Here is a 24,660-nt window from a genome sequence, read left to right as displayed (position 1 = left end):
TCCGTATTGTCGAACTTTACGTTGAACGTTGAACACTTCATTTTTTTTTACGTTGTTCAACAATTCAAGTCACGTTTACGTAAAGATTGCGCTGGATTATACGACGTTTTCGTAGCGTAAACTACGGTCGTAAACTCGCGCCCGACGTTTCATAACTTCTCGACGTAAACAAACGTCTAACGTTTCAACGTCACGTCGACACACAACGTTAACGTGTTCCAACGTAGTTTCGGCAAAACGCTTACGTTACGTTAATGTTCCTTTTCCATATTCAAACGGCAGAAAATTCGGTGTAAAGTGATTTAATATTTGATTTTACAATCAGGTCTCTCAATAAGCGACATTCCTCCTTCGCCGCCATTTTACGACTTGCTTACGACGAGAATCGTTCGTCGTTTGTCGAATGTCGTTGGTCGGTTTTGACAGATTATCGAGATACGATCTTCGTTCCCAGTCGAGAAAGAGAGGGAGAACGATCAATTTTTAAATACCCGAACTCTCGTCGCCTGTCGCGTTATCCGACGAGATCTCGCGGGAATTCACGCGAACGTGATAAGACCACCGCGACGGTTGACACAGAGTTGACGGTTATTTTCGAATTTCGTATTTCGCATGCCCGTTACGCACTTATGCGGTGGTTGCTGTTGACGGATGATTTTGAATTTCAAATTAACGTATTCTCCCGACACGCATTCCGCCTCTCTCGATCGAGTATGGTGAAATGGTGAGTGCCTGGTGCCGTTAATTTGAGATTTCGTTTCTGCGAATTTGAAATATCAATTTTGAAAAGAAATTCCTGATTTACTCGACCACTCAACCTCGATGTGGTGGTGACGATGATAACTTTTTCAAATCGAAAATTGCTTTTCGACGAAAATTCAGATGCGCGTCGCGCGGGTGGATTTTTATCTTTCTCGAATTTGATATCCATATTCAAATTAGATCTGTCAACGGTTTTTGAACCGATAAGAAACGACGTCGATGACATTTGAACAATAAAATCACCTGCCGCTACAATCTCGGAGGGTCGACGCTCAATTCTAATCCCCAGAGCCTGGAGTTTTCCGATGGCGTGTACAATTACCATAATTAGGTGTCGAGCGCGCGCGTGACCTTTTCATTCTCGATAAACTCTGTTGCAAAATTATTGATATTAAAAAATGTGAAAATTCAAATAAAGAGAATCAGCATATTCTGACTCTATTACGCTTAGTGTTAGCGGAGGAAATGGAGAAAAAAGTTCTTGAAGTTGGTTAGCTGGTTGGGAGTTCGGGGAAAAAGATGGATGATAATATTTCAAAGTAAGAGTTTGGAAATAGGTGAAAAGAGTTTTCCTGTTTTTTTGGTAAAATTGGTCATAATTCCCCGAATTTCCCCAGGTCAGTGGCGCCACCTACCGAAGTCGCATTGTTTCCGATGTTATTCAAATACCTCCGACAAAAACAACAGCGAAAAAAAGGAAAGCCTTACAAACGAAAATCTAATCGCCCTAATTGTGATGACGTATTACACAAATCGGCTAACATCTTCCTTGCCGCTCGGTAAGAGGTGGTAAGACCGGATAAGTCTATGTAAGATAAGAAGACGTGTGTTAGCTGCTACTCCCGGAGTAGTTGTTATGGCTTCGCGTTCGGTAGGAGATTTGAAACGGCTAGTTAGGCATTTTGATTCGCCTGGTCGATCTCGCCAAGCAAACAGGTAATTATAGCTTCCCCCGAGGAATGGCAGACGAGAGACGAGATTTTGGAAGGCTTCACCACTCTCTCCGCCTATCTCTCCCTCTCGCTCTCTCCATCCATGACCCGGACTCAGTCCTACAGTTGTGTGGGTTTAATTTGACTCTGAATCCAGTTCCACAGTTGAGTGGATTTAATTTAACTCTTGATCCAGTTCCACAGCAAGCGTGGGTTTGATTTGTCTCTGGATCCAGTTCCGCAGTTGTATGGGTTTAATTAGACTCTGGACCCAGTTCCACAGTTGAGTGGATTTAATTTAACTCTTGATCCAGTTCCACAGTTGTGTGGTTTTAATTTAACTCTTGATCCAGTTCCACAGCAAGCGTGGGTTTGATTTGTCTATGAATCTAGTCCCACAGTTGTATGGGTTTAATTAGACCCTGGACCCAGTTCCACAGCAAGCGTGGGTTTGATTTGTCTCTGGATTCAGTTCCACAGTTGTGTGGTTTTAATTTTATTCTGAACCCAGTTCCACAGTTGAGTTGGTTTGATTTGACTCTGGACCAAGTTCCACAGTTTTGTGGGGTTAATTTACCTCTGGACCCAGTTCCACAGTTGTATGGATTTAATTTGACTCCGAACCCAGTTTCACTGTTGTATGGATTTAATTTACTCTGGAGTTAGTTCCACAGTTGTAAATTCATGAGCCAATACGAAGTAAATCCGACATCAAATCTCATCCATATAAAACTCCCATCGGCAAGCGAGGAATCAGTGTTTGTAGTAAGCAATAAAAAAGTTTTATTGCTGGCGATGTGTTCGCGGGGTATTCCGAGCACAACGAGATTCCCGTCGAGATAGAGAAATATCCCCGTCGAGATACATATCGAGATATCGGGAGCTATCTCGTCGATTCGTCGTTATTTAACCTGATGGGAGATTTGAAATCTGTCGCTGATTAATTGTTAGCCACACGAACGTGAACGGAATTTGCAACGTGCGAAAAAGTAGGAGCCGTCCTTATTCATCGAAACATGGATCCACTACCTCCTCAAATATCTCATCTTTGGAGAGTCGTTGTACCAGTCGAAGGTGATATTTGGAAGTTTTTTATCAGCACACTTTCAGAAACTGATGTTCAGTGCTTCACCTGGGACATTTCTAATTGAAAATGAACTACAAACACCAGATATTAGACATTTTATCAGCACACTTTCAAAAGCTGATCGTCCACACTTCACATGTGTTCAGTGCTTCACCTGAGACATTTCTAATTGAAAATGAACTACAAACACCAGATATTAGACATTTTATCAGCACACTTTTAAAAACTGATCGTCCACACTTCACGTGTGTTCAGTGCTTCACCTGAGACATTTCTAATTGAAAATGAACTACAAACACCAGATATTAGGCATTTTATCAGCACACTTTTAAAAACTGATCGTCCACACTTCACATGTGTTCAGTGCTTCACCTGAGACATTTCTAATTGAAAATGAACTACAAACACCAGATATTAGACATTTTATCAGCACACTTTCAAAAACTGATCGTCCACACTTCACATGTGTTCAGTGCTTCACCTGAGACATTTCTAATTGGAAATGAACTACAAACACCAGACATTAGACATTTTATCAGCACACTTTCAGAAACTGATGTTCAGTGCTTCACCTGGGACATTTCTAATTGAAAATGAACTACAAACACCAGATATTAGACATTTTATCAGCACACTTTTAAAAACTGATCGTCCACACTTCACATGTGTTCAGTGCTTCACCTGAGACATTTCTAATTGAAAATGAACTACAAACACCAGATATTAGACATTTTATCAGCACACTTTTAAAAACTGATCGTCCACACTTCACGTGTGTTCAGTGCTTCACCTGAGACATTTCTAATTGAAAATGAACTACAAACACCAGATATTAGGCATTTTATCAGCACACTTTTAAAAACTGATCGTCCACACTTCACATGTGTTCAGTGCTTCACCTGAGACATTTCTAATTGAAAATGAACTACAAACACCAGATATTAGACATTTTATCAGCACACTTTCAAAAACTGATCGTCCACACTTCACATGTGTTCAGTGCTTCACCTGAGACATTTCTAATTGGAAATGAACTACAAACACCAGACATTAGACATTTTAACAGCTCACTTTAAAAAACTGATCGTCCACACTTCACATGTGTCCAGTGCTTCACCTGAGACATTTCTAATTGAAAATGAACTACAAACACCAGATATTAGGCATTTTATCAGCACACTTTCAAAAACTGATCGTCCACACTTCACATGTGTTCAGTGCTTCACCTGAGACATTTCTAATTGAAAATGAACTACAAACACCAGATATTAGACATTTTATCAGCACACTTTCAAAAACTGATCGTCCGAACTTGACACTGAAATGATGTGTGTCAAGGTAGTTACGGAAATGTAAGGTCGCAGTCAGATTGATAAATCCTTCACAGTTATTGGTTGATCCCATGAAGAGATGGCACCTCCTGAGAGTGGAGCTAAATAAAATATGACCTGCCGAGTCGGTCCCCGGGGGACCGTTTTATCACCGCCAATAGCGTCGCTATTGAATCACCTACTATCGCCCCCTAGGGACGGCGAGGCGAACGAGTTTATTAGGTAACGGATTAGCTGAACGCAGTTTTAAGACGTCGCACGGGACGAATAGTGTAGTTAGTTCCGTAAACATGATTTATTGTGTTTTTTCTCCGCTGGGATTAACCCTTTACCAACCATCAACCCACACACGTCACGTGTTCAGTAGATTTCCTGGTGTTTGTGGAAATCGTCTGCTCCCGAATGTCCGTTTCGTGTTATCTTTGTTTATGCTCAATCGACACCATTAGTTAATTATTCATTTTCGCTGACACATTTACGTCCGACCCTTGAGATTCTGATAAGAACGCCGTTTGTCCAGAGCGAAGCGAAAACGAGCGAGTGTGGGACGAGGACTGTCGAGGGAGAGAGGTGGGATATGGGATGTTAGGGTTAGACCTTCGGGGTAAGATATCCCCTTAGTTAAGAGGTCTAGTACGCCATTAGCGAATTCTTGTAGCGTGGCAAAGGTTAATGTGAGGTCTATAGAGATTGAGAGAGTGAGGTGGGATAAGATGCTAGGAGCCATTGGGGGTAAGATGTCCTCTTTACGAGAGGTCAAGTACGCCATTAGAGAATTCTAGTAGTGCGCCATCTATAGAGTACGTGAAGAGTGAGTTGGAATGTAGGATAATGGATGTCACGGTTGGTTCAACGACCTCTGAAGAGCGTTCTAGTACGCCATTAGCAAATACCACTAGCGCAACCGAAACAAGTATGCTTCATTTGCGTACAATAGTCTGCCTAACACGATACCCTACTACTCAATCGGAATATAACTTCAAACTGCTCGACACGATACCGAATAACTCCGCGGCGGCTCATTTACGTGTTTACTCGAGAGAGGACAGACCAATTTCACAACTGTCAAACGACGGCCGTCTCGACGTACTACAGAACAGACACACAAACAAATCGTGCAAACTCGTAATATTTACCAAACAGAGACGACATTTTTTGGTTCGCGTGATTTACGACTGTTAACGTATCTTTGCTGGTTCCGTTAATATCGAACAGACAATAACCGACGTATTAACCCTTTACGAATCACGCGATGCAATTCAAATATTCAACAATGTTTTCATCCGTTGTCCACAACTTTGTGTCTGTCTGTGTGGGCGTTTGGAATGGGATTTTTTCCGTTAGAATGGCTGATACTTGATCTACACACTCCTTCGGCTAAGCATCACTTCTCTCTAAAGTGTCTTCGTCCATAAAACGCCCCCTATGACGTCATCAATTACTTACTTGAGACTTGATTTATCGGCGACACTAAAACTGAATCAGTGATTGTTCTGTAAAAAGTCATTTCAGAAAGTGACCTAAGGAAGCGGCCATTTTATGATGTCATGAAGGATGCCATTTTTCTGGAAGTGCCTATAATACCAGATCTCAGGTGATTCATGTTTTAAAGTATCGTGACGTCATTGGGTGATTATAATGGCAGCCATCATTACAACACCACCTGTTGATGAATGTCAAGTTGGATTTTATCGATATTGACATTCAATCCTTTTTTTTTCTGGAAAAGTCTATGATACCACGTGTTAATGTTATGTTGTCTTAACGAGTTCATGGAGTTGTTGAGAATTTGATAGTATCTATAACTACACGTCATTGGCGGATTTATAGAGTAAACAAACTTGTAATTGACATTGATATTCATGGGGTTATTTTCGCGACTTCTTTTGTACTTTTGATACTGTGTTTTAGTGTGGCGTCTGGCACACTATGTTAACAGCCAATTTTGCCTAAAAGCCTCCGACGAGAGCTCTCCGCCAATCCCCTCCGTGTCACTGTTTCAACCAGTTAACCCTCTTCATCGAATGTTAATATCGCTTTTTATTGATATCGACATCCATGGAGTCCTCCTTACTGAGAGGTTACGTGTACTATTGTACTTGTGCTACTATTGTGTCGAGCGCGACTTTGCCAAGGACGTTAGTGTCTGATGTAGCAAAGTTGGGTAAACTATAGGATCGGAGAATGACGGATATCACTTTGGATACAACCATTTTTACTGATGGAGTCCTTCTTATTGTGAGGTAACGTGTACTGTTGTATTTCGAGCGCGACTTCGCCAAGAACGTTTGCGCCTGGTGTACCACAAGTTTGGTGAACTATAGGATCTGGAAGTGCGACGGAGATCACTGTGGATACTACCACTTCCAGGGCTGGTTGAAATGACGACGTGTTACGCCTAAAAGCTTTCGATTAGAGCTCTTCATCTTCATATCTCAACCTGTTACCAGTTAGATACCCCCTTCCTTTGCCTACTGCTTGATTCATTAACACCGTCAGTGAAGCCTTTGGTAATCTTAAAAGCATTTCACGCGTTGAACCCGATTCAAAATCTCATCGCTATCGTTACTTATAACGGTCGTGGTATTATCACTAAGGAGATGATATTGTTGCTCTCATCTCCCCCAAGTCGTAACTACGTTTAAGGAGGAATAAGATTAGATAGTCACTCTTTAGGAGTAGAATACTTTACGCCAGCGTAGGGAGGAAGAGTGGGAGTAAGATTTAATCCGCGGTATCGTCTGCTCGGAGTTTCAAACTGTTTAATAGGATTAAACTAAAACCGACACTTACCGTCCTACTCGACGCAGACGACGTTTTAAAAGTTTTAAAATCTAAAAGCTACTCGCCTGCCGGTGGCAGCTCCGAGAATTAACACCGTCGTCGGGAGAGGTGAAGACATTTTAGCGGAAGAAGTTTCGAAGACTCGACGTCTGTTGTAACGAGATTAAGATAATGGCGCCGTTGCGGTGTAGATAATATCGTCTGCCGCTGATGCTGCTGATGCTGTTGTGTCATCGTCAGAAATTATCGACGTTTTTACAATGCTAAACTAATTTAGATCATTTAGAGAAATTGTCGCCGAGTGACAAGTGTAAAATTCTCCTCGACAAACGACGTGATTCCTCCCGTTATCATCAATTTACGTAACTTCGCCAACTTCTGCTAAACAATAAAGTGCACGTAATTCGATGACGTCATAGGGTGATCTAGAGATGTACTCATTTCGCTATTGTTTATGCACAACATATTTTACATGGAGTCATATCGGAATTTTTGTAAATAGCCATCATTTACTATCATCAATTTGATGATGTCATTGGAGGATTCATGAAGGCGACCATATTTCCATGCAGTGGCTTTATAGCATCAACTAATAGTGACGTCATTGGGGGATTCATGGGGGCAGCCATTTTACGAAATGTAAATTTATACGTGGATCCGTTCTTTGCTTTGCTTCTGCTAACATTTCCAAGTTGCTATGGTATTTTGTTATGAATGCCAAGAAGGTTGGCAGACGACCGAGATCCCTTTACGGAGAGTTTCGGCGTCATTAACCTGGTCTGTTATATCATCATCATCAGACGTATAATTGGACAATTATTTTTACAAACGGACTGCTAACAGCAGACGGCGACTGCGTAACGATAATAATCCGTCGACTTTTTCGCCGATTCTATTCTCAGTCTAGTTCGTCTGCGCACGTCTGTTACCTCCATACTTCTGCTACCTCCCTCTCGTCTCCCACCTCTCTCGTCTGTTATACCTCCCTCTCTCTCGTCTGCTATACCTCTCTCTCGTCTGCTATACCTCCCTCTCTCTCTCGTCTACTATACCTCTCTCTCGTCTGCTATACCTCCCTCTCTCTCGTCTGCTATACCTCCCTCTCGTCTGCTATATCTCCCTCTCTCTCTCTCGTCTGCTCTCGATCAGGGAATAAGGGAATTCAGCGGGAATCGTCAGCGACCAATCGATCACAATTACGTCCTATGGATCATTAAAGATTCCACCGCGAGAAGATCACGCGCTGCACTTTATCCGACTCAGCGATATTGGTTTCATTGCCTTCTTCAAACTCTGTTGGCAACAATTTTGGCTAGGATGTGCTGCCCTCTGGGGGAAGACAAGAAAAAACGGAAGTAAAGGGAGCGTGGTTTGAAGAAAGAAATGGCGATGAGCTAATTGTTTTAAACCTTCGTGAAACTAAGCGTTGATGTTTACTTCCTTATGACGGAGAAACCACAAACTCGATACGTGTTTGTAAGGTACCACCAAAAACAAATACAAAGTTTCTATTTTCTACCAATTCCACCGCGAGGATCATCAGTTGGTGACGTCATAGGGGGAATCATGAAAGCAATTTACCACATATTGTCTGCGTCTATGAAACCTATATTTCTGGGAATATCCTTTGCCAAATCAATATGTCGTGTATCATGAATCCCCCGATGACGTCATAGGGTGATTCATGAAGGTAGTTTACCTCTTATTTGTCTGTGTCTATGATAACGATATTTTCTAGAGATATCTTTTGCCTCATCAATGTTTTGATGTCATATAAAAGGATCTTCTTCAACGGCTATCAGAGAATGCACATTTTTATGGGTTTTCCTCCGGAAGTCTGAGAGCTAAGCGTGAAACAGTGCTGGCGGTTCGAGTCCCGTGGGATTAACCAAGGATCGTGATTATACAGATCGACAGTAAAATCTCGAATCTCAAATTTCTATTCGTCTTTCGCGGGGATAAATTATTCACGAATCGTTGTCGGACGAAATATCAAAATGATATCACCGGTAATATGAGAATCTCAGAGAGGAACTGCGCATACATCGAAAATACATTCATCCATATAATCCGTAATCTAGATGATAAATGAATAATCAAAAGGAATTATATTTTCTCCCAATCTCTTCTTGATCGTAGGCAGACTAGGGCACCCGACACCCGACACTCCTGTCGGTCGTGGTTTCTATAAACCTCGGCAAAAAGCTGGAGAAAAAAAAAACCTGACAAAAACTAATAACGAGAATCTAAAGCACGTGTATCGAATGACTCGTGTCGAATGTGGTATGAAATTAGTTTTTTCTGTGGCTGTTGCTTTGACGACGATTGTTGTAAGGGAATGATGATATTTGAATATCACAGACTCCAGGCACCGTTTTCAGGATGGAAGTACCACTATAAGAGGCTTATTAGTATAGCCAAACTAACAACTTAAGACCTGTCTAAGCTCATTTGGTTCTTATACCCAAACTAACAAATTAAGACCAGTCTAAGCTCGTTTCAGTTCTATAACCAATCTAAAAACTTAAGGCCAGTCTAAGCTCATTGTGGCTTTATAACCAATCTGACAACTTAAGACCAGTCTAAGCTCATTTCAGTTCTATATCCAATCTAACAACTTAAGACCAGTCTAAGCTCATTTTGGTTCTATTACCAATCTAACAACTTTACAAGACCAGTCTAAGCTCATTTTGGTTCTATAGCCAATCTAACAACTTAAGACCAGTCTAAGCTCATTTTGGTTCTATAGCCAATCTAACAACTTAAGACCAGTCTAAGCTCATTTTGGTTCTATTACCAATCTAACAACTTATGACCAGTCTAAGCTCATTTTGGTTCTATAACCAATCTAACAACTTAAGACCAGTCTAAGATCATTTTGGTTCTATTACCAATCTAACAACTTATGACCAGTCTAAGCTCATTTTGGTTCTATAACCAATCTAACAACTTAAGACCAGTCTAAGCTCATTTTGGTTCTATAACGCATTTAACAACTTAAGACCAGTCTAAGCTCATTGTAGTTGTGATCTAAAAACTAAAGAAGCGATTGCTGAAAGCGAGGCAACTAATGAAATTGTAGCTTATGACGCGATTTGTAGCAAAGCGTAAATAACATTTAATGAAAATTCGATCGAACGAAACTGTTATTTAACGGCAGTATGAGTAGATACCGGTTTACCCTTCCTGGGTCAACACTAGACGAAGAAAGAAGAGATCCTTAATTTATTTGTCTCTTTCGCCAGAGATCCTTTCTCCCATATTTGTTTCGAATTCAAATTAAATTCTCATTCTCGTCGTTTCGCGTTTCGGTTTTCGTTCGTTACGAACACGATCGCGTCTAAAAACCGGAATCGACGATTTTTGTCGAGCCGAAACGACGATAATTGATTTTTTGTACCGCTGCGCCTAGCGTAAGTGAAAGATAGTATAATGATTCTTATTACACACATTATCATCTCCGTTATTACCACTTTGAGCAGACGATACGACCACAATCTTATCGCCCGGTATATTTATGGTCGTTAAACGAGCGTCTCGAATTTATAACCGGAAATCACTGTTTCGGTTTGTCGGTTATCAATTTCCTGGTACAATAATATGATTGTTTCTATTGGTGATCAGATTCGCTGCGGGGGGGGGTGATTTCTAACGGTTATTGTCCCGTTATCTCGGTAACGCTTGACCTCTCGCCATCACAGGGTAATCCTGATCCAGTCGCCTGACCTGATCGCCAATTGCAAAATAACTTCTCGATCTTTTTTTTCAAAACTTTTTCCACTTGTTTGACCTCGGTTTACACCTTTTCTAGAAGTTTCTTCATCACCGCATCATTTCGATGATGTCATAAGGCGATTTATGAAGGCGGCCATCCTTTTTTGAAAACGTTTGCATGACCCCACACACACTTGATGCAAAGTTTCTCGCTCACCCGGCCCCGCTAGGTGCTGCATACATGTCGGGCTCCCAAGAAGTGCTGCATACCTGTTGGGCTCCTGCAAGGTGCTGCATGTCGGGCTCCTGTGACCTTCGATGAGAGTAATGCGATCGCTGCAAAAAATAGATTTGTTGCAACTGACAAGACTGAATTTCTCAACTTACAAACTTAGTTTTATTCGCCATGACGCAAAGACGTTTATTCATTATGAAAAATAAGACTTTACAAATTTGTGATTCACTGTATTCATTTAGAAAAACAAAACCAACCAAGAAAAAACTATCCACTAAAAAACTATCCAGAAAAAAAAAACTATCCCAGTTGTTAAAGTAATTTTATTGTGGATTAGACGCGGATACTGATCAGGTATGTGTTAACGAAACGTGCATGGATCCACTAAACAGTCGTCACTGTCGCGTCGGTAATAACCCTACCCAATACCGAATCTAAATCCACCGCAAATTGAGCAATTTACCGCCTCGTAGTGGCGTGTGTGTGTGTGTGTGTGTTGTACGTATAGGATACCGGAGCTCGGCGATATCGATCGATTAGAATAATGCTTCAAGTATACGCGTGCGATGAGAGACAGTGAGAAAAAAAAACAACGAAATCATGCTGAACACGTGACAATGAATCGATCAGTGATTAATCACGTTTATACTTACAGTGACTTAGATACCGATCAGACTGGCTATCGATCGGAAATCGATTACCTCCGAAGTTTGTTTGGTAGGTTTGCGAGGGACGAGAGAGAGAGAGGGGACGCGAGGAAGGGGTCGAGAGTAGATGGGGAGACAAGGGGGAGAGAGGGGCGTGTGTCAAGCGAGATGGAAGCAGACATTTAAGGAGGTTTATAAGGGGTTTTATAGACGGAGGCCATCTTTTTTTTTTAAGTTTCCACCATATCGTTTTGATGACGTCATAGGGGATTTATTGAGGTAGCCATCTTTTCTGAAATAATTTGCCATATCCATCTTTGACGACGTCATAGGGTAGTGGAAGCCATCTTTTCTGTAAGTATCTACCAAATCGATTTGATGACGTCATATGGGTATTTATGGAGGGAGCCATCTTTTATGAAATTGTCTGTATTACAAATGTCTATTTCAACCTGACTTGAGAGCATTCCATGTGGCCTAGCTCGCTCATTTTTGGTAGTACATACCTAATAAAGGTCTTAATAGGACCAGAAAGGACAGGCAGTCGACCTAAATCATCGTTTTTTAATCCATTTGAAACTGTATTGAAGGATATCCAAAAAGTCTTTATTGAAAGGGGTTCATGAGAGACTCCATGATTTGAAAGTTTAACAATATGTTTTCATGCCTACCAACTGAACATGGTCGGATATCGGGAGGCATATATATTGTGTTGATGTTAGAAAAAGACCAGATTAGTACGGACTAAGGGGGTTCGTCTGGTGGAACCTGGTAGAAGTTAATCTAAAATGTTGATAGAAGCCGCGCACGCACGTTCTCTTAGAAGCAGACGATATGAGAGCTCTGTTCACCATCCGTTAAACTAGCCTGTCAAAACTATGATGAATCTCAATTTAATCGATTTTTTGAGATCTCTTATTTTTTCGATATTTCGAAATGTACGTTTTTTTCGCTTTTACAAATCTGCGAGTTATTCTAGATGTTAAGGTCGGTGTAAGCCGAGAGGTTTATATACAGCGAATTGTTGCAAGCTATTTTACAGCTTCCAATAAGGGACGAACTCGTAAACCGATGAAATTCAAATTTCTACCGTAAGGCCAGAACAAAATGATACCTTGTTTCTCCTTGGGGGTCACTTTCGTAAACTGCGATTAAATTCGTGATCACAGATCATTTCTATAACTGCCGGGTCTGTTATTGTGAGCTTGATCATGATTTTAAAGAAAGTTAGCGAGAATCCATGAAGCCAAGAAGAAGGCTGGAATCGAATGAATGATACCTGGTTTCTTTCTCCTAGGGGTCACTTTTGTAAACTGCAATAAAATTTATAATCGGTTCATTTCTATAACTGACGGATTTGTTATTGTTAGCTTGATCATGATTTTAAAGAAAGGTATTAGCGAGAATCCAAGAGGGCTGGAATAGAATGAATGATACCTGGTTTGTCCTAATTGTTGGGGTCATTTTTGTAAACTGCAATAAAATTAGTAATCAGTTAATTTCTATAACTGCCGGGCCTGCTATTGTCAGCTTGATCGTGATTTTCTATAAGTAATGTACAAGGTAAATCGGCGGCTGGCTAGGTCAACTTTTAAACTAAGCTGAAATGAGAGACAAGGTATCAATCTGTATGAGTGAGTCCTTACAAGAACTTTACCCGAGTTTTACATGCGACCGAATTGTGACTGTGTTCTACTAGCTGAATCAGAAACAAGGTATCGATTCATTTTAGCCTTAGAAACTCATTTCGAAGGCGATTAAATCTCGTAAACGGTTTAATTACAAGTTTCTGACGACTTAAACGCGGTGCGGGTCACGCGTCATTAAACTCCATTAAACCGCTTAACGCGCGACCGTTAAAACTAATCGGGTGAATTTATGGTCGAAGATTTTAAACCGTTTCGCGTCAGAGGCGGCAATAAAACGGTTCGACCAGTTACCGAATCTTTGATCGTTGATTCGGAACCTAAACTTTTTCTGGACTCGAAAAAGTTCCGTTCCTAGTCCAGTGAACCGTCCTATGATTAGCGTTTCTCGCAAATGATTTAATAATAAGCATAGCCGTATTATAGATTCGAAATGCTATTTGACGTCATAAGGGGATTTATCGAGGTAGCCATTTTTTCTATCACATTTATCATCACATTACTTTGGTGATATTTTGTGGATTTTATGGAAATAGCCATCTTTTCTAGAAGTTTCCATATCTTCAAATCGACTTAATGATATGAGGCGGCCATTTTTTAGTCTATATCCTCACATCAATTCGGTGATGTCCATGGAGGATTCATAAAAGCGGCCATCTCTTCAGGATATCCTAATATAAAACAAGAATTTATTGACTCGTAAAATCGACCATCGTTTATCGAAGGTTCTTAGCGCTTCGAAAGGGCAAAACTATATCACTAGCGCCTCACTCACTCACTCTATCATCGCATCGATACCATGGCATTCTAAAGGGCGTCCATTTTTCCGGCAGATTGAGTTAAGCTATAATAAACGGTATTAAGTATCTCTCTCCCGCTCTCTGTCTCCCGCGCTGCGGGGTGTATATACAGTTTATCGGCACGACACACTTATCGTCAGCGTTCAGACTCTCTTCAATCTTATTAGGCGTCTTTTTGCTGTTGATGCAGTGGCATTGTTGCTGTTGCTGCTGGTGCAGACACTGCTGATGCGGCTGCTGCTGATGGTGGTAGTGATGTTGCGGCTACTGCTGCTGATGGTAGTGATGATGCTGTTGCTGCTGATGGTGGCGGTGATGCTGTTGCTGTTGCTGCTTATGGTAATAGTAGTGATGCTGCTGCTGCTGCTACTGCTGCTGCTGCTGCTGCTGCTGCTGCTGCTGCTGCTGCTGCTGCTACCGCGGTGGTTGTTTCGCTGGCGGGTTTTTTGCGATTGTTTAACGCATCGGTTCGCGTGATGTCACGCGCTGTAATTCTCGTCTGGTATCCAGTGATTTATCGGCCGCGAAATTTGCCTCAATTCCTCGCGGGCGGACAGAAAAAAAGTGTCGAGATCTTTTTTCGAAAGTTTCTTAAGAATATGACAATCAAAGCCTTCTTCGCCCTCTTCAGACTTTGTGTGTGAAGCCCTCATAAACACTTAACAGATATTCACTTTGTAGTTTGAAGTGTTGACGATCTGTTTTTGGAAGGTGAGAGCAGATGAAATGTCTGGTGTTTGTAGTTCGATTTGGAGGAATAGTGTGATTAAGAGTCGAATTAGGAAGCGGGTTAGGCTGAGGGGATGCGGGTTACAGGCCCAGGGGTTGCAGGTTACAGGCTGCTCTGAAAGAGAAATACAACCTTTTCTTTTTCCACTCAGAGGTAGTCATTCGGGAAAATGGGTTTAGCATAAACCACCAGAAATTCCGGGCACGACTGCGGACAATCGAATCTGTCCAGAATAGTGCGCTGCAGGACATTTAATTGTAATTCTCAGAGCTATTTCCCGAGACCCTTCTTCGCCCTTCAAATCGACTGACAGCCTGACAGACACATCCCCTCAAATATCCTGACACCACAAACAGACACTGACACCTCTAACAGACCCTTTCATCCCCATCTTACCCCCTCCCCCACATCCTGCATCCCATGGGTTTCCCCTTACATGCCCTCACATACCCTTTACAGACACTGACACCCCTCACACCTCCCTTATGCCCTCACATACCCCTTTACGATAAGCCGTGAATTAAGAAGCCGAAGTAGCTGGTCGTGGATTTCTGATTACATCAGACCCTCGCTCACTCACTCTATCGCTCACATAGATCGTGTTAATAAAGTCCACGTAATCAAATCATGTATCCTTCATTGATCGCAACCATATATCGAATTAGGTAGGAATAAACGTCCGTGTCTCCAACTCCTTTCTCTACCCTCTCCCATTCTCTCGATTCACTATGTCTGCTAAAGAGTGAGGTTAATAGCTATCGTATGCGCCGCCCAATTAGGACAATAAATGCCAACGTAAAAGGTTCGTCTGTTCGTATTCAATCTTGTATATGCTGCAACAGTACTATACGTGGAGATATTTGGACCTTTTAAGTATAAAAAGGGTATGGACACCTGGCTGACTCCGTAAAAATACCGCGATGACGTCATTGGGGGATTTATGGACGTAGCTATCTTTCTTTGAAGTGGCTATATGTGTTACCACAAAAATTGATGTCTCTGTAGGACTTATTGAGGCTTTTCCGAAAGCGCCTTTCTATATCAATATTTGATGAGGTCATATGGGGATTATAGATATCTTGTCTATGATATCATAGGGTGATTTTTGGAGGCAGGCATCTTTTCTAGAAGTATCTATATCCCCACATCAATTTGATGATGTCATAGGGTATTTCGTGGAGGCGGACATCTTTTCTAAAATGACTCTTGGAGCCGTTTGCATAGTCACGGGCTAAGATTCTCGCTTGGAACTAATTAATAACCAGAGCGAACACGTGATCGAGACGCTAACAATGTCGACTATATGCTAATTAGATTTATCGTTAGAAAATCGAATCAGTGCGCCAGTGTTCACAAACGTGATGCGGTCGAGCCTGTTGACCGCACCGCGGATTTATTTATTAGTTTATCGCTAATAATACGACCTCCCACTTCCGCTGAAAAAACTAGTTCATCACGGTCACGTGAGTCGTGCGATTTCTTTTTTTCGCTCCTTACTTCGTTTGCGAGGAGGGTCGGGGAGGGGGAAATTCAATTATCTACCTGCTGGTATTTCTTTTAATTCCCGACACCTCGCAGGATGAGTTGTTGAGGTTTTTTTTCTGTTATGGAGAAAAAAAAGAAGAAGAACTTCTTCATTCAACAATTTTCAGTATTTTGTCGAATCATCGGTAAATCGTGCGAATACCTTTCGAGTCTTTACCGAAATAGCAAATAGTTTGAGACGTAAAAAAAACTTCGGTGAATTTAGTCGCAACAGGAGGGATTTTACAAATTTTCCGCAATTTTTAAAAAAAATTTCGAATCTTAATTTTCAGTCTAAAAAAAAGTTGGCGATTAAATAAATAATCGATTTTTTTTATTATTTCCTATTTTTCAGTCATCGTATTATGTGCCGATTCCGAGTCCGTCCGCGAAATCATGTTAACCGCAGCCGAATTGGGATTCGATAACGGAGAATATGTCTTCTTCAACATAGATCTCTTCAGCAGGTAACACTAAATTACGTAAACATTTCACCGTTAAAAAGAATGCCCGCGAAATCCGGGTAACACTAGCTAATTTCGTAGACATTTCCCGGTGTAAAAAGAGTCCGCGAAATAGTGGTTACGGACTACAACAATAGTATCCGTTCACATTTCAATTCGTCGCCTAGAAACAGTTTTTGCGCAACACAGAAATAAAAACCTATTTCAAAGGGTGAATTTACTAAAACCGACCCGATCGAAAATTGACGCAGTTTTTCGTGTCTACGGTTGGTTCGTAAAGTTCAAAGTCAGAAACAGTAATTAAAACTGATGCCTCCGGTTGTGTTGTGACATCAAAGTTGACTCGAGTTGGCGTCGCGAGCGATCACCCGAGGCTCAAATGAATTTAGTATCTTTACCACAAAGAGTTAGTTCTGTGCGTTTCAATTATTGTAAAGCAATTTCTACAGTTGCTGTTGTGTGTTAAAACGAAGAACTATATGCAAAGGAATAGAATTAAGTGAATGTGAACTAATACAGAATTAGGGTAGCTCTGGTCCAAGGCGAAGGCCACCCATACCACTGGATAACTGGTTTTAAGATCACATTAAACCCACAGACCACAGTTACTGTGAAACTTAGGTTTAGGATCAAGAACAACATGTGGAACTGTAGAACTTGGTACAGAATCATATTGACAGCACATATTATTGTAGACCTGGGGTTCAAGAAAACAAAGAACCTTCAGAACTGTAGAACTTGGTACAGAATGAAATTGAATATAGCCAATGACCTCTATGCCACAATGGACAATGTCAGCACTCATTTTTTCAAAGTGCTTGCGTCCAAAATTTGGAATTTTAACATCATTCTTCTTTTATGCATTCGTATCGTGATTGTAGTGAATAGCAAGTATCGGTCCTATATCTGACTTTCTCATCGTCGTCGTTTCAGTAAAAACAAAAGTGAAACTCCGTGGGTCAGTCCTAACGCTACGGACGAAGAGAACGAGAAAGCTCGTAAGGCGTACGAAGCGTTGATGACGGTAACGTTACGTAAACCGGATAGCGGTGAATACCGTAACTTCTCGGATGAGGTGAAATCTCGCGCTAAAGACGAATATAGGAATTTTACTTATGGCGAAGAAGAGGTAAGTGATGAGGTCTTGTTTTAGAATTTTGAAATTCCTTTTACTCTTTATAGAGCTGTCAACAGTTCCTGATTATCAGGGACAGTCCCTGAAAATGCTTAATTATCCCTGATGGAGGTTTAAAAAATCTTAATGGGGCACTACAAAATGCGAATAACTTCAGGTTGACCAATGTTAAGATGGGAGCAAAAACCCGTCTAACAGGCCTTCAATATTCAAATGTCGAATTTATGAATTTCAGGTGAATAGTTTTGTCGGAGCATTCCACGATGCGGTCATATTGTACGCGCTGGCGTTGAACGAAACGTTAAGAGACGGGTATAATATCACAGATGGCGCTGAGATCACCAAACGCATGTGGAATCGTACATTCGAAGGTTTGTATTGATGCCCCCTATCGGCCGAAAAGAATACCTCCGATACCCCCACTCCATGTCAGCTTGTCACTCTTAAAGCGCTGCTTATTGAATGGATCATACGTTTTCAACCTTTCAACTTTATCGTATACAAAATACCACGACAATTTTTAAGGTTGATGATGTTTATGTAACTTTTCTCCTTCACCATTCGGTGGAGTGAAGTCGACAAAAACATTACTCCTCAGCAAAAGGCCTGATATCGAAAGTGTAGATTGTTGAAAAATATGCTCCTTAACCATTCGGGGTGAAGTCGACAAAACTCTTTCAGCTATAACGGCTCTGTTATTTACAAATGTCAAAGTTGTTACGTTGGATGAAATTGATCACTTTCATCCTTCTTGTGACCTCACGTTGATTGATAAAATTGATCATGGTTTCAACTTCATCTTACACAAAATGCCACGACAATTGTTGATGTTGATGTTTATGTAACTTTGCTCCTTTACCTTTTAGCGGAGTGAAGTCGAAAAAAAAACATAAAACAAATATAAAAAGTCCTTAAGTATCCATAGGATTTTGAGACCTTTTTAGGACTTATGTGGCAACTGCCCCCTTTTCTTGAAGAATATTTCAGTTGCTGCGTTTGATGTTGTACTTATGTTTGTTTTTACTCGACTCTTGTACAGGTATAACCGGTACTGTTAGCATTGATGAGAACGGTGACCGAAACGCTGACTATTCCTTACTTGATCTCAATCCAGTCACTAAAAAATTCGAGGTAAGCAAAGCTGATTGTCCTACGAGTTACATGTCTTCCGAACTAAGGACTCTTTCCCAAGTAATTCTTGCGGGAGATGATGCCCTTCATCAGATCATTGTTTCGGAGCTCAGTCTAAAGTCTTCGCGTTTTAAAAGGACGTCCCTCCATTATGACATCGCCTCCTATGTCGCCCTTCCTTAAGTCAACGTCTCCCAGAACGTATTCCTTTATGAACACGCCTTCTATGACATCATTCTTATGCTCAACATCTACCAGGACGTCCTGCTTCTAGACAACGTATCTCATGAGGGACTCGGTGAATCATGAAGATTAAGTTACGTTCTTGTCAGTTCCATTTTTGTCGGCAATATCTTCGGAGTTTGCTCCCGTCTCCTTTCGTCATACTCTTTTGGCAAATGTTGTCTATTTTCTCTTGATCGCTTTAATTTCTGTGATTTATTTCTTTTCTATTCCCAAGGTGGTCGCTAATTACTATGGTAACAAGAAACAATACGAACCAGTTCCCGGTAAAGTTATACATTGGGCTGGAGACAGGAAGACTCCGCCTAAAGATACCCCGGAATGTGGCTTCGACGGTTCAGGATGTCCCGACGACGGTAAGAAAGTGAATTAGCATTTTATAGAATACGAGATAAGAAATTTCATTGGAAAATGAAGTTTTACCGGAACACGGATAAAAAAAATTTTTTTTGACGCATGCGTTGGTAGCGGGAATAAACTTTTCTTGATTTATGATATTTTGAGACTAAAATTGTTGTAAACGTTGATGTCTTTCAGAACCGTTCCCGAAATGGATGATTGTTATTTGTGTTCTCGGGTCGTTGTTGCTCATCGTACTGGTAGCCGTCATATTCATCTACAGGTTCGACATTCTATGACTTTAACTCTCCCTCCCTCTCCCTCTCTCTCTCTCTCTCTCTCTCTCTCTCTCTCTCTCTCTCTCTCTCTCTCTCTCTCTCTCTCTCTCTCTCTCTCTCTCTCTCTCTCTCTCTCTCTCTCTCTCTCTCTCTCTTCCTCTCCCTCTCTCTCCCTCTCCTCTAACTCTCTCCCTCTCTCCCCCTCTCTCTCCCTCTCTCCCTCTCTCTCCCGCTCCCTCTCTCTCCCTCTCTCTCCCACTCTCTCCCACTCTCTCTTCCTTTCATTTCTCACTCATCTAAGCTCACTTCTTTCTACTCTTCATCTCATTCCCTATTTAATCCCGTCTGGCCTTCTCCGCCCCTTACTACTCATCTCCCTAACTTACTGATTGATCCATCTTACTTGATCTCCTATATATCTCTAAGTGTAGCCTATAACGCCATCTATTATCACTTGTAGGTATTATAAACTTGAAGCTGAACTGGCTGAAATGAATTGGCGAATCAAATGGGAAGACATAATGTTCGGGACTGAACGATGTAACAAGGGCCAGTTGAAACGGTCTGGAAGTCGTATGAGTCTGAATCGGGTACGTATCAATGGGGGGCTCCGACGGGTGGCTCCGTAGGGCTACTTCTTACTCCGATGCTTTCCTCAATCCTAGAAACGTATCGACGGAACAGTATAATGGGGTGTCTCCGTGGGATGGCTCCGAGGAAAGGGTTGCTCCTCGATAAAATGCGTCCACGGAATAGGAAACATAATTGTTTCGTGGTCCAACGAGCTTTCTAGTGTTAGTTAATGGCTAAACACGTTACTTTCACACTAACTTCCAACAATTATCTTTAATTCATACGACGTGCCTTCTTCGTTTGTGGATAGGCTCTTCTTCGGGTATTCTTTAAACATCCTCTGAACCATGGAATGCGCCTATTGCGGGAACTCGTAATATCTGACCGGACAATATCCAAGATTCCAGCCAATTGACCTCCAATTCGAATCCACTGACCTCACTGTGTGTTTACACCTACTATCAATAACACTTAGTTCGTTCGCTTGCCATGAACAACAACAAAAAACCTCCAATAAAAATGATTTATTTATTTATTATTATTATTTTACAGTTTGAATCGATGGTTTGTAGCAGTTAATCACAATTCAATTGGTTCCATATTGTTGCATTTTCTCCGTAGACCCTTCCACAATAAAGATGGCTAACATCGTAAATTCGACCAGTAACTACTAGTAGTTTAATTCCATGGCAATTTGAATTTAAAAAATGGTCGATGTTATGAGTAGATTGAAGGAGGAGCCATCTTGTTTTGGAAGTGTCTATATGAACACTACTAACCCAGCGTTCCTGTTGCTAGGACTCACACGGCACCCATTCAGCTCAAATCGCCTGGTTACTGCGTTAACTAGACGTACAACAATGCTTACTGTGTAACCTTAGGCTACTCCGTCGAATAGCCGCCCGATGACACGCGATAGGATTCCCAACGCACTGTAAACATATTTAATCAGAAAATATGGCCGCCTACATGAACCCCCTATGACGTGACTTTTTATAATGAATTCGGATTCATCGTCAGTCGAATGATGACGTCATAGGGTGATTCATAGAGGCAGCCATCGTTTCTGGAATGGCCTCTAACAATGCAAGTGAATACGACAATAATCGTGCGCTTATCATTAATGCTTTTGAGGAGGCAAAATACTGAAAAACTTACTGGTGTCAACTTGTAGTGCCCCCCCCCCTCCCCAATGTGCTCCCTTCATTTCGGTTAAAATAAAATTCCAGTTTTGACGATAAATTACGATGTAACTAGAACGCCCAATTGCACAGTCATGAGTTAGTCGAAAAATGGTTTTCACAGCATTCGCACGTTGTTTGATTTGCTTTTGAAATCATGACTGCGTAATTAGCCCCAGTAGAAAAAAAGGTGTCCCAATGTTTAACCCGAAACATCCGAACACTCTCTGGAATAGTTCGTCTTAAGTTTTTCAACGTCCGTTTGCCAAAGCTTCCGAAATAACCGGTATCGTTTAAAGACCCGTTGTAGTAATACCCCCACACCCTAATCTAGAACCTTCTAGACATAGAGATATGTTACAATAGACCCTGAGAGGGATAGATATATGGTAAACGATCATTTTAGATTTAGCTTCGATGTAAGGAGTTTATTAGCTAATTGTTCAATTAGCTGATTAGTTATCATATATTGATAATATTGGGAAAGTGATTAGCTAATTAGGAGATCAATACTTACGTAGTCCGTTAGATTCCATACGAGAGGCGGTGTTAACCGTATCACTAAATAGACAAGCTATTTGAAATAATGATAGCCTCATGACCCTTTGTAACACCCCAACCCCACTCTCTAAACGAACGAACGTTTCCACAGCAATACCTGTAGAAAGACCCTAAAAAGAATCTCATGTATAGAAAAGTATTCGTCTTACGTAGATATAGCTAAAGGGTCTGGTTTTATAGACTGGTATTACCTTTAACCCGAGGGCTAACTCAATTCATTTTCAATTGAGTTAGCCCATGGGTTTAAGGTTATACCGGTCTATAAAACCGGGCTTAAGAGTTTGTATTACAAACTTCTATTTCGAGCGGATTTTCTTTAAAAATTCTCGACAGAAACAGGGTTTTTACGCCTCCTGGAATGCGTTGGCGATTTTGCTCTTGGTTTTTTTGCATGCGGCATTTTCGGGATTGTTTCTTGTATCTCTTTGCGCTGAATTATTTATCCGCTGTTGATTGCGAGCGCACGGTAACTCGACACAGGCGTTACACACCGCCACCCTACACACTCACTGAAAGACGCATCAGATAGCAAAAAAGGCCGATAACGTGCTGATGGCTAACAGCTTTCATTTCTGAAAAAACTGTAGGCGCATTGTAGCTTTGTAATTATATATTTCTATAGTATTGCATCGATTCGTTTCGCTGTGTACATTGCGAAGGAATGTCTACAAGAATATATTTATCATCCTAGGAAATTGATATTGATCAATTTGTTTCATGATAAGTCTCAAAATTGGCCCAACATTTTGTGGGACTTTGTAACCAGTTCGGGTATAGTGTGGAACTGATCTCTGGTCCTTGTGCCATATTCATGGGTTCAATTTTACCCTGTTATGCAGGGCCCAGTTGGTTTTAATTCAAGCTTGTTAGATTGGAATAAAACCACAATGAGTTTAGGGTGGTATTAAGTTATTTGCTTGGCTCTAGAACCAAGATGGTCTTAGACTTGTCGTAAATGTAAGCCTTGTCTTTACAACTGAGCCCGGGATCAAGAGTTCGTTTATTTTGACCCTGAATTTACCCGTTTTAAAATCAATCAACTTCTTTTCTAAAAAGAAAAAAATCTTATTTTGTCTGTTTTTCTGTTACAGCGCGGCTCTGTGGTCAGCAACATTTCCGGCGATACGATCGCCATCTGTCTGAGCGACATAGGAACTAAACAGCTATTCACGAAAACCGGCTACTTCCGGTCGAGTTTGGTGGCCATTAAGAAGGTCTCGAAAACTCGAATCGAAATCAACAAGCCGTTGCTTCTAGAAATGAAAAGGGTAAGTGATGCAAGAAGTAAGGGGTTCGAGTCCATTATAGGAACACCATGTGATATCCCGCATTCAACAAGTAAATGAGTCATTAAGATATCAAAATAATCATATTGCGAATCGTCTCCGCGGGATGGCAGCCTTCAAAAGGACTGAAACATGTTTTTCCCTACACAGGTCAAAGATCTCCAAAACGACCACATAGTGCGGTTTATCGGCGCTTGTATCGATCCGCCAAACACGTGTATCGTTACCGAATACTGTCAAAAGGGGTCACTGCAAGACGTATTGGAAAACGAACAAATCAAATTGGACTGGATGTTCCGATATTCGCTGATGCAAGATATCGTCAGGGTAGGTATTAGAAGTGAGATATTCGGTCAGGGTAACAGTAACAGGAAGGTTCCGTATGAAGACAGTGATTCTGCATTTCACCCACAGCAATTTGTAAATACAGATTCTTTATTTTTCCTTAAGTGAACATATTAACTATCGGATTAAAATAACGAGTGTTTAACAATTAAAAACGTTTAAAACTAGACAGAGTTGAGTGTTGAGACAGTGTTGAGACATTTTAACAATTTTAACTACACTTCCAAAAACTGATCATCCACACTCAACACAACAGGTTCAACTCCACAGGTTATAGTTCTGCCATTTTAAACTTTATTTAAATATTACTCAAACGGGGATTCAATATATCTTAAAATTATGAAACGAAAATTCGTTCTATTTTCAGGGTATGACGTATTTACAAGCCAGCGAAGTGAGGTCACACGGAAACCTGAAAAGTTCAAACTGCGTCGTCGACAGTCGTTTCGTGTTGAAAATTACCGATTTCGGTTTACACACGTTTCGCACCAACGATACAGATTCGTACGACCCGGAAGATTCATACCAGTTTTACTCGAGTAAGTTGAGATTGAGGTGTTGAAAATATTTTTTTCCAAATCGAATTCATTGAAGGGAGATTCGTTGAATTGCTGGTCGTAGTGACGTCGTAAATGTGTCCTAACCAGTACGTAGGGATGTTAGAGCGTGGGAGGTGATAGAAAGGAAGATTTGGAGAGATGTATGAGTGAATTGCGAAATGAATGGGAGCGTTTAAAAGAAGTTGGGTTAGAGAGGGGAGAGATAGACGAAAAGATGATGGAGAAAGTTGGGTAGAGCGAAAAAGCTGTTCTTATATGGAAAATTGGACATTGAAAATGTTTTCTATAATTTTCAAATAGACGAAAAGATGATGGAGAAAGTTGGGTAGAGCGAAAAAGCTGTTCTTATATGGAAAATTGGACATTGAAAAT

General features: G+C 41.0%; 1 protein-coding gene across 3 annotated transcripts in view; it reads left to right on the top strand.

Moving 5' to 3' along the window:
• LOC141914327 (atrial natriuretic peptide receptor 1-like) overlaps window positions 1–24,660 on the top strand; it is a 213,819-nt gene that overhangs the window by 181,964 nt on the left and 7,195 nt on the right. For all 3 annotated transcript variants that reach the window (XM_074805602.1, XM_074805600.1, XM_074805601.1), the window contains 11 exons: window positions 16,548–16,659; window positions 17,590–17,785; window positions 18,027–18,162; window positions 18,831–18,922; window positions 19,383–19,521; window positions 19,703–19,787; window positions 20,243–20,372; window positions 20,908–20,919; window positions 23,189–23,365; window positions 23,534–23,710; window positions 24,096–24,267. In XM_074805602.1, the coding sequence (XP_074661703.1) occupies window positions 16,589–16,659; window positions 17,590–17,785; window positions 18,027–18,162; window positions 18,831–18,922; window positions 19,383–19,521; window positions 19,703–19,787; window positions 20,243–20,372; window positions 20,908–20,919; window positions 23,189–23,365; window positions 23,534–23,710; window positions 24,096–24,267 (1,387 nt within the window). In that variant the 5' untranslated portion in view covers window positions 16,548–16,588. The remainder of the gene's footprint in view (window positions 1–16,547; window positions 16,660–17,589; window positions 17,786–18,026; window positions 18,163–18,830; window positions 18,923–19,382; window positions 19,522–19,702; window positions 19,788–20,242; window positions 20,373–20,907; window positions 20,920–23,188; window positions 23,366–23,533; window positions 23,711–24,095; window positions 24,268–24,660) is intronic.

The sequence above is a fragment of the Tubulanus polymorphus genome, chromosome 12, assembly GCF_964204645.1.
Source record: "Tubulanus polymorphus chromosome 12, tnTubPoly1.2, whole genome shotgun sequence".
Taxonomy (NCBI): Eukaryota; Metazoa; Nemertea; class Palaeonemertea; order Tubulaniformes; family Tubulanidae; genus Tubulanus; species Tubulanus polymorphus.
The sequence above is the reverse complement of the archived record's forward strand: the minus strand, read 5'-3'. Positions and strand labels throughout refer to the sequence as shown.